The sequence below is a fragment of the Zea mays genome, chromosome 6 (genome assembly GCF_902167145.1).
Source record: "Zea mays cultivar B73 chromosome 6, Zm-B73-REFERENCE-NAM-5.0, whole genome shotgun sequence".
Lineage (NCBI taxonomy): Eukaryota > Viridiplantae > Streptophyta > Magnoliopsida > Poales > Poaceae > Zea > Zea mays.
Genome location: NC_050101.1, coordinates 134,515,476 through 134,526,781, shown reverse-complemented (window position 1 = coordinate 134,526,781; position 11,306 = coordinate 134,515,476). Strand labels below are relative to the sequence as shown.

At 43.6% G+C, this 11,306-nt stretch overlaps 2 protein-coding genes across 4 annotated transcripts; one reads left to right on the top strand and one right to left on the bottom strand.

Annotated features, from left to right (window-relative positions):
- Window positions 1–233: 233 nt before the first annotated feature.
- Window positions 234–3,930, bottom strand: LOC100192895 (uncharacterized). The gene is made up of 11 exons (NM_001358486.1): window positions 3,722–3,930; window positions 3,533–3,625; window positions 2,820–2,888; window positions 2,597–2,701; window positions 2,266–2,320; window positions 1,601–1,674; window positions 1,307–1,390; window positions 1,081–1,221; window positions 905–970; window positions 708–817; window positions 234–635 (listed from the first exon to the last, which is right to left on the bottom strand). Exons 1-11 carry the CDS (start codon window positions 3,824–3,826, stop codon window positions 467–469), a joined length of 1,071 nt encoding a protein of 356 aa, NP_001345415.1. The 5' UTR covers window positions 3,827–3,930; the 3' UTR covers window positions 234–466.
- Window positions 3,931–4,449: 519 nt separating this feature from the next.
- On the top strand, window positions 4,450–9,842 carry LOC103630034 (AP2-like ethylene-responsive transcription factor CRL5). 3 transcript variants are annotated; one of them, XM_020539492.1, is made up of 9 exons: window positions 4,450–4,886; window positions 4,984–5,134; window positions 5,221–6,541; window positions 6,662–6,713; window positions 6,828–6,915; window positions 6,986–7,059; window positions 7,122–7,172; window positions 7,253–7,329; window positions 7,899–8,109. In XM_020539492.1, the coding sequence occupies exons 3-9, from the start codon at window positions 6,427–6,429 to the stop codon at window positions 8,024–8,026; spliced, it is 585 nt and encodes a 194-aa protein (XP_020395081.1). In that variant the 5' UTR covers window positions 4,450–4,886; window positions 4,984–5,134; window positions 5,221–6,426; the 3' UTR covers window positions 8,027–8,109. The 3 variants fall into 3 exon arrangements, with proteins under 3 accessions (XP_020395081.1, XP_035816051.1, XP_035816050.1); XM_035960158.1 differs by lacking the exons at window positions 4,450–4,886; window positions 4,984–5,134 and adding an exon at window positions 9,436–9,842 and having other exon boundaries at window positions 5,138–6,541; window positions 7,899–7,949; XM_035960157.1 differs by lacking the exons at window positions 4,450–4,886; window positions 4,984–5,134 and having other exon boundaries at window positions 5,138–6,541.
- Window positions 9,843–11,306: the final 1,464 nt, after the last annotated feature.

Genomic DNA, 11,306 nt, shown 5'->3' with positions numbered 1-11,306 from the left:
TTGGGTACAAGAACTAAACTGCCTTATAACATTGTAGGGATGTAATTTAAATGGTTTTGAGAGTTGAGCGAAGACAATTTATCGAATTGAAGAGTTGAAGACCTAGATTCCAACAATAGTTCAAGGAGGCAAAAAAAAGATATTTTTCCCTGATGGGCCATTTGGACTGTGGAGTCTGGAGGCAGGCTTCCCGTCTAGCAGGCCTGGTCAGACAAGATGTCGACGAGCTAGATATCGACCATGAAATATGAATAAATTTGAATAATATCAGCTTACATCAGCAACAACATTGTTGCAGCAGTCTTCCTCATGGTACCTTGATGGAACTACCGCATTGCATTCACAAGGAGGTACACAGCGGATCACCTAACATCAGCACTATCTTATATACAACGCCACCGCCATAATGCCGAAGGTTGTTGGCTACTCAAGAACAACAGGCAGACACCAAATAAAAGTGTATCTATCAGAAAATGGTGTCTACTGTCAGCCTCCTCTTGGGAGGTGACTTCTCGATTATCTGCTTCTGCAAGTCCATGAAGCTGATTCCCTTGTTCGCAAACAGCCTTCTGAGGTTGATCACTGAGAGCTCGCTGTACTTTGCAATGGCAAGGTCTGCCTGTACCAACTCATACCTGCAAGTGATTATACAGTGTCAGCTAAAGATGTGAGGATCGGGGAGAGGAGAGTTTCAAACAGATCCATACGCTGGATGAGCACCAATCAATGCGACTGCCATCATTGTACAGTTGTGGGCGGCTGTGACGCCCCTTGGGTCATCCTCGAACACCACACACTTCGAGGGTTTACGATCCAACTGCCAGGAAGAAAAGAAAAACCGCAAATGTGTGACCTATATATATTAACATGATGTACAACGATTAGAAGTGGGGCAGGAGCATGCCTTCATAGCAGCTGACAGAAATCGATTTGCTATCGACTCCATATCATCTTCGTCAGTCACGATCGCCTGCAGTCAACAACTGAAGTGGATCAAATGAACTTTGCTAAGCAGCATGCTTTTCAAGCACTAGTAATTCAGTAATAAACTTAAAAAGCTCAAACGGTAGCTCAAATCACCTTGAAATATTTGCTTAGCGCCATCCGATCCAAAGCTTCGATCATGCATCTCCTGTCAAGGGGTGATGCGACAGCACAAGGTATCCCTGCTGTCTGAACAGCATCCAGCCATTCTCTCAATCCTTCTACAGGTGTATCGAGCTGAATGAAATGAGAAATTAGTTAATAGGTGATAATATTTTAAATTAAGCAGCACAATTTACAAAAAAAACAGAACAGAACTTACTTTGAACAGGTTCTCGTAGTACAACTCTATAAGGCGTGCCTTCAATTTTTCCATTTTATCTTCCTCTTTTGCCCAGTACAAAACCTGGATGGACAATGCAGAATTGCTAGTGAATCCCAAACAAAATGAAATGGAGATACCATGTGAGAGAGCATGCATTTTATTTTTTTTCCTCTTAATTTTCTGTTGAGAAATTATGTGGAAAATAGAGTTGCAAAAAATACATCAATTGATCATGTATAATGGCGATAGATTCAGTGATACATGATATGGCCGTATGCAACAAACTCACACCTTTCTAAGAACATGGTCAGCAGCACCATGAATAATGCTCTTCCGGACATGAGCACCACTTGGGATATCCTTACCTGCACAAAGCAAAGAACCTTAACAACTATATCAAGGCAGCATCCACAAACATAGAAATAAACATCAATTCAATGACTAATGAAAAGCTTATGATTTTCAGGTGCAGTAAGCTCAAGTAGATGCCCACAACTGAAGAAAGTGCAAACAAACTTAAAATATAGCTTTATGAATCCAACCTAACTCCAACCTGAAGTATTCTTCCTTGGATCAAAGTGTAGGAAGGCCAAGGTGAGAACTGAGCCCTTGTAGAGCAAAATGGATTTGCAGGGCATAACCAAATCCATCTAAGGACGGCTACCTCTGATTGCTAGGATGGATCATTTTTAATGCAATAAGGCCGAAAACCTATTAACTATCAAGATGACAAATGAACAGGTGTTGTTCATACAACAGCCCTTCCTTCCGTCCCAAAATTTCAGTCTAAAAGAGAGATAGCTTTTTATGTGCTTATACTAGACGATCCATCACTGAGAATATGAAAAAGGAGACTTAATATATCCATGTAAATAGAAAATGGTCCCTCGTGGTGCTAGATTGGTCAAATGGCAGTAGTATCCTACACAATTACATGGCTTTGCTTATAAACATACCTTCCTCCAAAGCAAGTTGTCTCCAAGCATTCAACTTTAGCGAGTCTGTATCAGCCTAAGAGAATAAAGACGGGCATCACATGTCAGTCATTCAATGGCGCAACATATAATAAAGATATTTGCATGTTATACATACAAGCATGTACAGAAGAAACTGCCTATAACACCCAGAGGTGCGTCAAACCAGAGAATAGTTGAAATATAAACAGTGTAAGCTAGACATCACTTGTGTTATCTCTTTACAGTCCATAATTGTAGGAAAAAACTCCATGATGCCATTTAGAAATTGGAACACTGACATTTGATACACTAACACCAAAAGAAAACTTACAATAACATTGTCCCACGAAAAAATTAGACCAAACGCCTCATCCGGCTTCATAGCATGCCTTATCCTTTGAAGGAAGCACTCTTGCAATTTTTCATTCAGATAATCCTGAAACATTGAGAGAATTTATAACGAAATTTAACATTACATAAATGTTATGGCCTTATGGGACACCAAATAGATATATTTGATATGGGAATCCCAACTTATGATGATGTATACTTACCACATCAACCTTGAGTGGTCCATCCATTCGAAATGTTTCGAAGCCCTCCCCATATTCCGCTCCAATCGCCTATTATACATGGGGAAAAAGAATATTCATTAACATGCAACTTTAAAAATGATAACAAAATCCCTACTCACAAAAAAACATGGGCCAATATTAGACATGGCTTTTGGTGGTTCCAATTTTACAGAACATTACCAATCAAGTTATGGAGAAATACCCATGGAAAACAACAAACAAGGAGCCCAGGGAAAAAATACTAACTGTCAACTCTGAGCCCTCCAGCAGCTAACCGGTTACACAGTCACAGCATAACTGCTCCAGCACAAATTTACATACCAAATGTGAGTCATATCTACTGAAAAGAATTCACCTCGAAGGAACCAACTCTCAGAAGGCGCTTTTAGTTTGCTAACTAATGTACTGGAACGAAAGAAATGATCTAATCAGAAGGCGCTTCAAACTAATCATAGCTAGCTAGTACCATCTTTCTACCGAAGAACAATACAACGGTACTGATTTTCAAAATAGAAGCGCAAATTGTACTTCAGAAGTCGCGAGATAATTCGACACACTACCGCAGTTAATTTGACACATTTATTGCGCCTAGAGCAGGACAGATTTCTTGAAACTAACCGAACACAACCCAAGAAAATGCATTCGTTGTCTAGGAAATCAAAATAGAACAGGCAAAAGGATATAGAAAGCACCTCATCCACGAAGACCTTGCCGGCGAAAGACGCGAAGGCATCAAATCCGGACGCCCTCCTCCGCACCCCAATCTGCCTCCCTTTTCTTGGCCTCTACATAATAACATCCGAAAAATCAGAAAAAAAAATTGAGAACAAAAAAAAGCCCGACAATCTAGGGTTATACAAGCGGAGGAGGAAGTCGCCTACGGGAAATCGGAGTATGGGGCATGGGGCGCGCGGGGATGAAGATGAAGAAGGAGCGGAGGGAAAGGGAGAAGGCGCGGTTGCGGCACGGAAGCTACAGGATTCCATTGGAAGGGGAAAGCAGAGAGGAAGAGAGGGATAGCAGTGGAGGCGTGGAGCTGTGATGGGGTTTTCCCATTTCCTATTTTATACATTTTTTGTGGCCGTAAAATGTCGGAATACAGGGGGGGAAATCTGATATATACGCACACTTGGTGGGGTGTGAAGTGAATTAATGTGAACTTTTGAATAGTGATTGGTGGTGTATATATACAAGTTGATAAGCAATGTATGTATCTAATCTAAGTTATTAAAACTCCACCCCTTTTGGGCGCCCCTCCGCGTTCGGCGGGCTCGACGTACGTCAGTGGCGTGAAACGATGGATTTCTGGCTGCAAAAAGCTGCATGTCGCTCGTCTCGTCCACTACGCACTACAGGAAGGCATGGGCACGGTCGTGCCGAGTGATGGTGCGGGTCTCCCCCTCCGCTTCGCTTTCCAATTAGTGAATCGGTGTGAATTGAAACCGCGGATGCCAGCCTGTGCGCGTGCGACACCTAACCCGTGGACGTTCCATGCTCCTCTCTTTCCCACGCCGGCTCACTCCCATCTCTTCTCACTCCCCCATGCCATCCCCACCGCCACGCGCCTGCCTCCTCCAGATCTCGCCGCGACATGCAACCCCGGCGTCGCGGCCGGCTCCACTAGCACGTGGCCTTCGACCACCGCCTCCCTCCGCTGCGCACTCCATCTCTCCAGGTCGCCCGTATGGGCGTATGGGTAATGGTCCGACCAATTTCTTTTCCTCATGTGTCCGCTCAGCCACCTGCATCGTTGCCTCGCGCCTACCCCAGAGCCACCCCTCGTGTGCCTGTCCTTCCGCACTGCTCTGTCCGCTGACGTGCCTCCTCCTCCTACTAGGGTTAGGGCACTTGTCGCAGGGACCCATTGCGTTCGGCACAGTGCGGAGGCCGTTGGGGGCCAGCACTATGTGCCTCTGCCGCCGTGTGATCTAGATGCTCCTGGACGTCTCCCTTGCCTATGCGCTGGTTGTATTGTTCCTCGAATCGCCTTCATCAAGTCCGGGAAGGCCGAGGTGGATCCCACGGTTGAGCCTCGCCGATGCACAGGTAACCGATGTGGTCTAGAGGAAACTGGGTATTTATATTTCCATTCATTAATGTTAGCATTGTCTGTATCTAAATAGCCTTGATTTTATTTCGTCAGCTCTTAATTTTGTGCTGGAACTGAATGCCCTTAAGTCCATAGAGATAGGGCTAACAGAAGAGATGGCGCCTAACTTGCTGCAGAACGATATGGTTATGCAGTTTGGTCTGCTAGGTCTCCACTTCATTGAGCTTGTTCGTTGCAGACAAAAGTGAGTTTCTAAGCTTTAGTTTGGAGCGAAAACTTTACTTTTTTGGTTAACCCTGTTTTGACTGACAGCACAGAGGCCCTTATAAGTTTGTCCAGGAAAAAATGTCATCGTTTATGAAGTTAGGTGGTGGTTCACAGAAGCTCTTGATTAGCAGATATTGTCATGGGCTCATGACCCACTATGAAGCTATTGCTACCCAGAAGACTAGAAATATATCATCCCCTTCTAAGGTATTCATTTCTAAAAGTATGCTTCAGTAGCACCGACCGGTGACCGCTTAGCCCATCACTTAAACATGATTTCTGTTGAGATTTCGAAGCCAACTCATTATATATAGTTAGAACTTGCGTGTGATCTTAACTAAACCACCTCCCTTCAGACTTACGTGTGATCTTAGTCTGTCAATATGGCATGTATGGTGAATCTTACCTACTCATTCTTGTGAATTCTGCTCAATTCAAAGGAACCACATGAAAATGAATCTTTTACGGATAATAATCACAGAGCTAATGCTCGCCAGGTTCACCATTTCAGAGAGGGAATGCTACTGCCTCTACTTCTGATACAGATGACGCTTATGTACAACCTGCTACTTTGTCTCGGTCACTAAAGGGTCCATCAGTTTGTCCGGCTTTGCCTCCTGCGTGTAACCTTGTCACAGCCTGACAAGACACCACTAAGTGCAGTGTGGCTCCGCCCCTAAGTTAACATGTTGCTATAAATGTTTCCTTTTTCTCTAAAAGGATAGGAAGTATCTCATTTGCCCACTATGTTGGGTTCCTGTTCCTCTAGCTTAGATTTATCTTCAGGTAATGTTTCCATATCCATATGCATTTGTTTCAACTTTCAGCTGCAGAGCATATGTAGATATCTAAACATGGCTAGGAAATGTAGATAGATTCACTTGAACTATGTTATATCAACGAGATGGACTACATAGTAAAAACTACATGTTCATCTGAATCATTTTCTCATCATTGCTTAAGTACTTACCGATGCAGCATAAGAAGTAAAACTATGCAGAAGCTACCAATGTTATCTGACCACAGTTTAATCCGTGTCCTATCGAATATTTGTCTTTTAAGAAAAAAACACCTCATCAACAATGGCTGCAAGCGTAAGATTTATTTTGGTTAACTTTGCATGTGTCATATACATCCCCGTTTACAGTGAATTCATATGTCAATTTCTTTTTGTGGATGAAACATGACATAGGGAATATTTATGGAGCTTTTATACTCACATTCTTGTATTTGATGTTTGCATCCTCGTGAAACCTGGAGTTTGAACACATGGACTGGGAGAGGTGGATCCATTGGAGCAGGCACAGGTGGACTGGGAGATACGAAGCCCACCTCTGGGACAACAGCTGCAGGAAGGATGGGCAGACTAGAAAAGGCAAACAAGGTTGATAGCTAACAAAAACCCAAAATAAAATGATGCAACAAGCATTTACCCATCATCTTAGACCTCCTTTAATTTCTGACATTTTGGTTTTGTTTTATATTTTTGAAATGGTGATTCTAGGGTTTGCCATGACTGAATGTGATTGGTTGCATGCTCCACATAGTATATCTAGGTAAGAAGAATCATTTCCTATCCAATCGTGCTTTCTATTGATCAATTAGCTGTTTCGAGCTGCGTTTAGCAGATCCGTAAACAAGAAAGGTTATTTATTTTATCTGGTCATTAGGTGGTTACGACACCGAAGACAAGACAACGAGGGCTTACGATCTGGCTGCTCTAAAATACTAGGTCCAGCTACTCACGTCAATTTCCCCGTAAGTGCCATGGAAGAAAACTGTAGCTTTATTCATGTGATGGGATTACATAGCACACTTCGTTTGGCAGGTAGAAAACTATCGAGATGAGCTCGAGGAGATGAAAGGCATGACAAGGCAAGAATTCGTTGCGCATCTGAGAAGGTCAGTGCTCTGCATGCATGTGCATCGTAACAGCCTTGCTTCATACTGACCATCACACACAGGAGAAGCAGTGGATTTTCTCGAGGCGCTTCCATCTACCGAGGGGTGACGAGGTTCGTTTGCCCAGACTACTATGCCACCGCATTTTGCTTCCTTAGAGATCGTCTCAATGTACACGCTAACTGCATTGCAGGCACCACCAGCAAGGAAGATGGCAGTCTCGGATTGGAAGGGTCGCTGGAAACAAGGATCTATACCTCGACACTTTTAGTAAGAAAGATCGTTCCATTTGGCTGTAGAAGTAGATTTTAGCGGTGTCTGTTGTACTAATGTCGATTGTCTCGTCAAAGTACATTTGTTGTAGATGAAGGTATAGGATTGGGACATGGGCTTTTACTGCTAATGTCAAGTTTTGTGCCTGGCTTTTGCGTTCGCTTTAATCCGCGGGCTGCACATTCCATGATCATTCTTTGCTTTTTGCGGATAGCAATGCTTTCCCTAAGGCTGTGAGCTCTGACCAAAGCAGCCTGTTGTATTGTTTTGAAATACCCCGTTGGACACTTGGACTACAGATAGCAGCTAAGCAGCATTAGCATGACAAGGAAGTAATCTGGTCGAAGTTTGTACTGTGCGTCAGGAACTTATCTTGCTTTCTCAATGTACTAACTAGATCCTCTTGGGCAATTTTAGAATCAACAATTTTGGGAGGTGCGATGTATTACAATATGCACAACTATTCATGTTTGTTTCTGGCTCTGTTGTACCACTTTACTAGCTTGAACTTCAAATCAATCACTTTAAGTGATTACTTTATGTTCTTATTAATGTTCTTGACAAAGGTCGGCTTCACGAAGCTGTCCAGGAGAAGGAACATGGATTGGACTCACTTGGTAGGATTCCTTGCTACATTTGTGCTTTGTTTTCTAGAACCCATAGCAAGTTAAGGAATTCTGGCTGGATTTTCTAGAACAACATATATTGTATGCTCATTAATTATCGTGATAGTCTCATGCACACCTAAAGTATTTTATTACTATTGCCCCAATCTGCCAAAACTCGAGAACAATTTATATGAAAGGTATATAACAATTTACTCAAGAATACTATTGTCTCGATAGGGCGCCCGTAAGGGCGCCACTTATTCTAGTTATATCTATTAGCCGCATGTATCTCTGGATAAATAATAGTCGTATTTGTTTTTTATCTGTCCGCATGTATCTAACCTCTATATTTATATCGATCTCGTTTCTAATTATCCGTATCTGATTTTGAATCATATTGAAATATATTAGGATAGGATACAAAATAATCTACTTATTCGTCTGTATCCATCTATTTTCACCCTATCAAACATAGTGACCTTGCACACTTCTAATAGCCTATTTCACATGTATCTAAATAGTCTATTAGTTGAAGACGTCTAAACAGTCTAGCTACTACTATTAGTGAGCAGTCCAATTTTTCTCTCTTCACTTCTCTTTCTTCCACATCATCATAAATCTGATATAATATCTCTTATAGTCCGTCTACGTCAACTTATTATGCTCGCTCTTAAAAACAACAATTGTGATAGAATTTATTTTTCTTGACGTTACCGAGTCCTGCCACGTGTCCTCATTCAACATTTCTTAGCCAATTTTTACCTTAGCCTCATAATTTGTTTTGTGCTACGATTCTAGAAAAATAAGGACGTGTACAACTCTATTTAATATGGAGTCTCTTGAGGGGCTCTACGGGGTTAATTGAAAAAAATACAAGAGACATACTCTTCATGATTTTCTATACAAATTGTCTCTTAACTGCATTTATGGTAAAGGGCTCAGGATTATATCATGCAGCCTCTTAGGTGTCTCTTGTACTTAGAAAACTGATCCACGTCTCGAGGTTGTGCATGCCCTAAAAGGTTCACGAAGTGACAGGAAGATCGTATGGTCTCTTGTACTTAGAAAACTGATCCACAGTCTCTTGTAAAGCAAGGCGAGCCGAAAAGGTTGGTGCATGAGCACGACTTATCTTGAGTCTCGTATGTTACTGTAGATAGTAAGGTGCCCATGCTAACGTTACGACAATTAAAAGACAATAATTCTAATCGAAATGAAATCTGACAGCGATGGCGAGGCGAGGCGGCCTATCATAAAGTTGAAGGATTCTAAGAATATGTTGCATCAGAAATTATTGGTCAAATATATACACCTGCGACTATGCATAATCAAATGTAGCAAGAATTTTTGAATAGGGTGAGCAACAAATAACTTATATTCTTTGTGACTTACTCTTGGGAATAGTTATTGGACACGCTGATCGTTCCATCTTCTATTGTTGATCGTTCATCTATTGCCAATTGTTTGTTGTTAAGCTTTTCACTGTTCATTGCAGAGTCATCCACAGGGGATAGATCTGTCCATTGAGGTTGGGACTGAGATATAACATTATTTGCATATAAAGAAGACATAAGTAACAAGTGTTGCTTCTAATCTCATAAAGCACTTCTGAGAATGATGCAAAATCATGTGAACCGTTGATCATACTTGTAATATTCATCGGAGTTTCTGCTGATCTACAGCACCCGCAAGCCACGTGATCAGTTTCTACCTGATTTTGTGCCCATGATGCAGATGCAGATGTGGCTATCATCGAGTTTCCCATTGAAATTATATCCAGGGGAGGATCCATTTCCCATGAAATGTGATGGGTCAGATGTGACACCCCAGGTGTCAGTTTCGTGTTATGTCGGGAGATTAATCCTAATCTCGGATGCTCAGTAAAAATTTCTATTTCTCGATCGTGCCTTTCTCTGTTTATCAGGCTTTCTCTTGGAAGTTCACCGAATTCAGAGTTAATCGATCGCGAGAAACAACCAATTTTGGAGCGTGTTAAAACTTTTAATTCTCGGAACTAATGCAGACTCGAAGATCATTCTAGAATTATAAATCTCATCCGAAGCTCTTTAAATCAAACTCTCGACGATTGTTATCTGATCTAAGCCCGAGTCTAATTCCTCGAACCCCGATCGATGTCCGATTATTTTGATCTGAGTCCGTACTCTCACACGGAATACTCAGTACGTCGTCCTTTAATTATTTCTTACTCGACTCGGCCAAATATCTCTATGTCCAAACCAAATTCAAAACCCTGCATCGACAGCGATTTTAAAATATCACGATTCGCCTTCTCCGACTAAATTCCAAAGCCGATCAAATCTCAGGACGATTTATTTCCGAATCACGCGTAGGGAATTAGTTCCGAGCAAAATTCAAATCAAACTCTCGGTCGAATTAATCGCTCAATCATTCGTTCGCCGAAACTCTAATTCGCTCTGTTATCTGTAGAAACGAATTCCGCGGGAACGTTTTTATTCAGGAAAATAAATTAGCGCGACCCGATTTCATGTTTTGGGCCAAGCCCATTCTAACCCGGCCCAGCCCACTAAGAAAACCCTAGCCCTAGTGCCTCTCTATAAATAGGAGCCATCCCCTTGCAAGTGGAGGCATTTTTGCACTCCCACCCCTGGAAAAACCACAGCCGCCACAACCATTTTCCTCTTCTCCTTCAGCCGACGCACGCTCCCTGCGTCTCCCTCCACTCGCCCCTCGACGCAGCACGCCAGCAGGGGCTCTTCTCTACCCCATGGCCGACGCCCCAAGCTCCAAACCGCTCCTTCTCCCTGGGCGCCCGCGGCAGAAGCCTCCTCAGCTGAGTTCCCTTGGGGCAGGCGCTCCCAGCAGGAGCTCTTCCTCCCATGGCGCGACGCTTCAGCTCCAGGGTCGTCCGTGGCTCCTCTCCTTGAGTGCCTTCCCTTCTGCTCCAGCCGCTGCTCCTCAACGCTGCACCCATTTGAGCTCTGCAAGCCCGGTCTGCAGGTCCCCTCTGCTCGGACGCCGAGCTCCCTGTTTCCCCGCTCCCTGCCCAAAAAAAAAAATCCAGCGAGGTCCCATCTCCAGTCCAGCGCCCCTGCTATCTCCTCCCCATGGCGTCGAGCTTCTCCGTCGCACCTCTGTGACGTGCCCAGCGCGCCCGCCATCCATCCCTGTGCACGGCGCCCGTCCTCCCCTCTGTTCCAGCCATGGTGCGGCACACCCTCTGATCCAAGCTCGAGCAGGTGAGGCCGCCGTCGCCCATGGCCGATGCCCTGCTTTCCGGCCAGCAGCCAGCAACGCGCAGCACAACACCATGCCTGCTGTCCCAGCCACCCCGTCGAGTTCCCCTTTGCAACTTCCATGGCGCACAGCAGCCCACCCTCCAAAACA

Bases quoted from the DNA above. Each gene is read 5' to 3' on its own strand.
- LOC100192895 (NM_001358486.1), bottom strand. From the start codon at position 3,826: ATGGAATCCTGTAGCTTCCGTGCCGCAACCGCGCCTTCTCCCTTTCCC. The intron at 1,675-2,265 runs GTATGTTTATAA...TGCTTTGTGCAG, and splicing joins ACAACTTGCTTTGGAGGAAG to GTAAGGATATCCCAAGTGGT. The intron at 1,222-1,306 runs GTAAGTTCTGTT...CATTTCATTCAG, and splicing joins ACTACGAGAACCTGTTCAAA to CTCGATACACCTGTAGAAGG.
- LOC103630034 (XM_020539492.1), top strand. From the start codon at position 6,427: ATGGACTGGGAGAGGTGGATCCATTGGAGCAGGCACAGGTGGACTGGG. The intron at 6,542-6,661 runs GTTGATAGCTAA...TGGTGATTCTAG, and splicing joins GACTAGAAAAGGCAAACAAG to GGTTTGCCATGACTGAATGT. The intron at 7,060-7,121 runs GTCAGTGCTCTG...CATCACACACAG, and splicing joins TTCGTTGCGCATCTGAGAAG to GAGAAGCAGTGGATTTTCTC.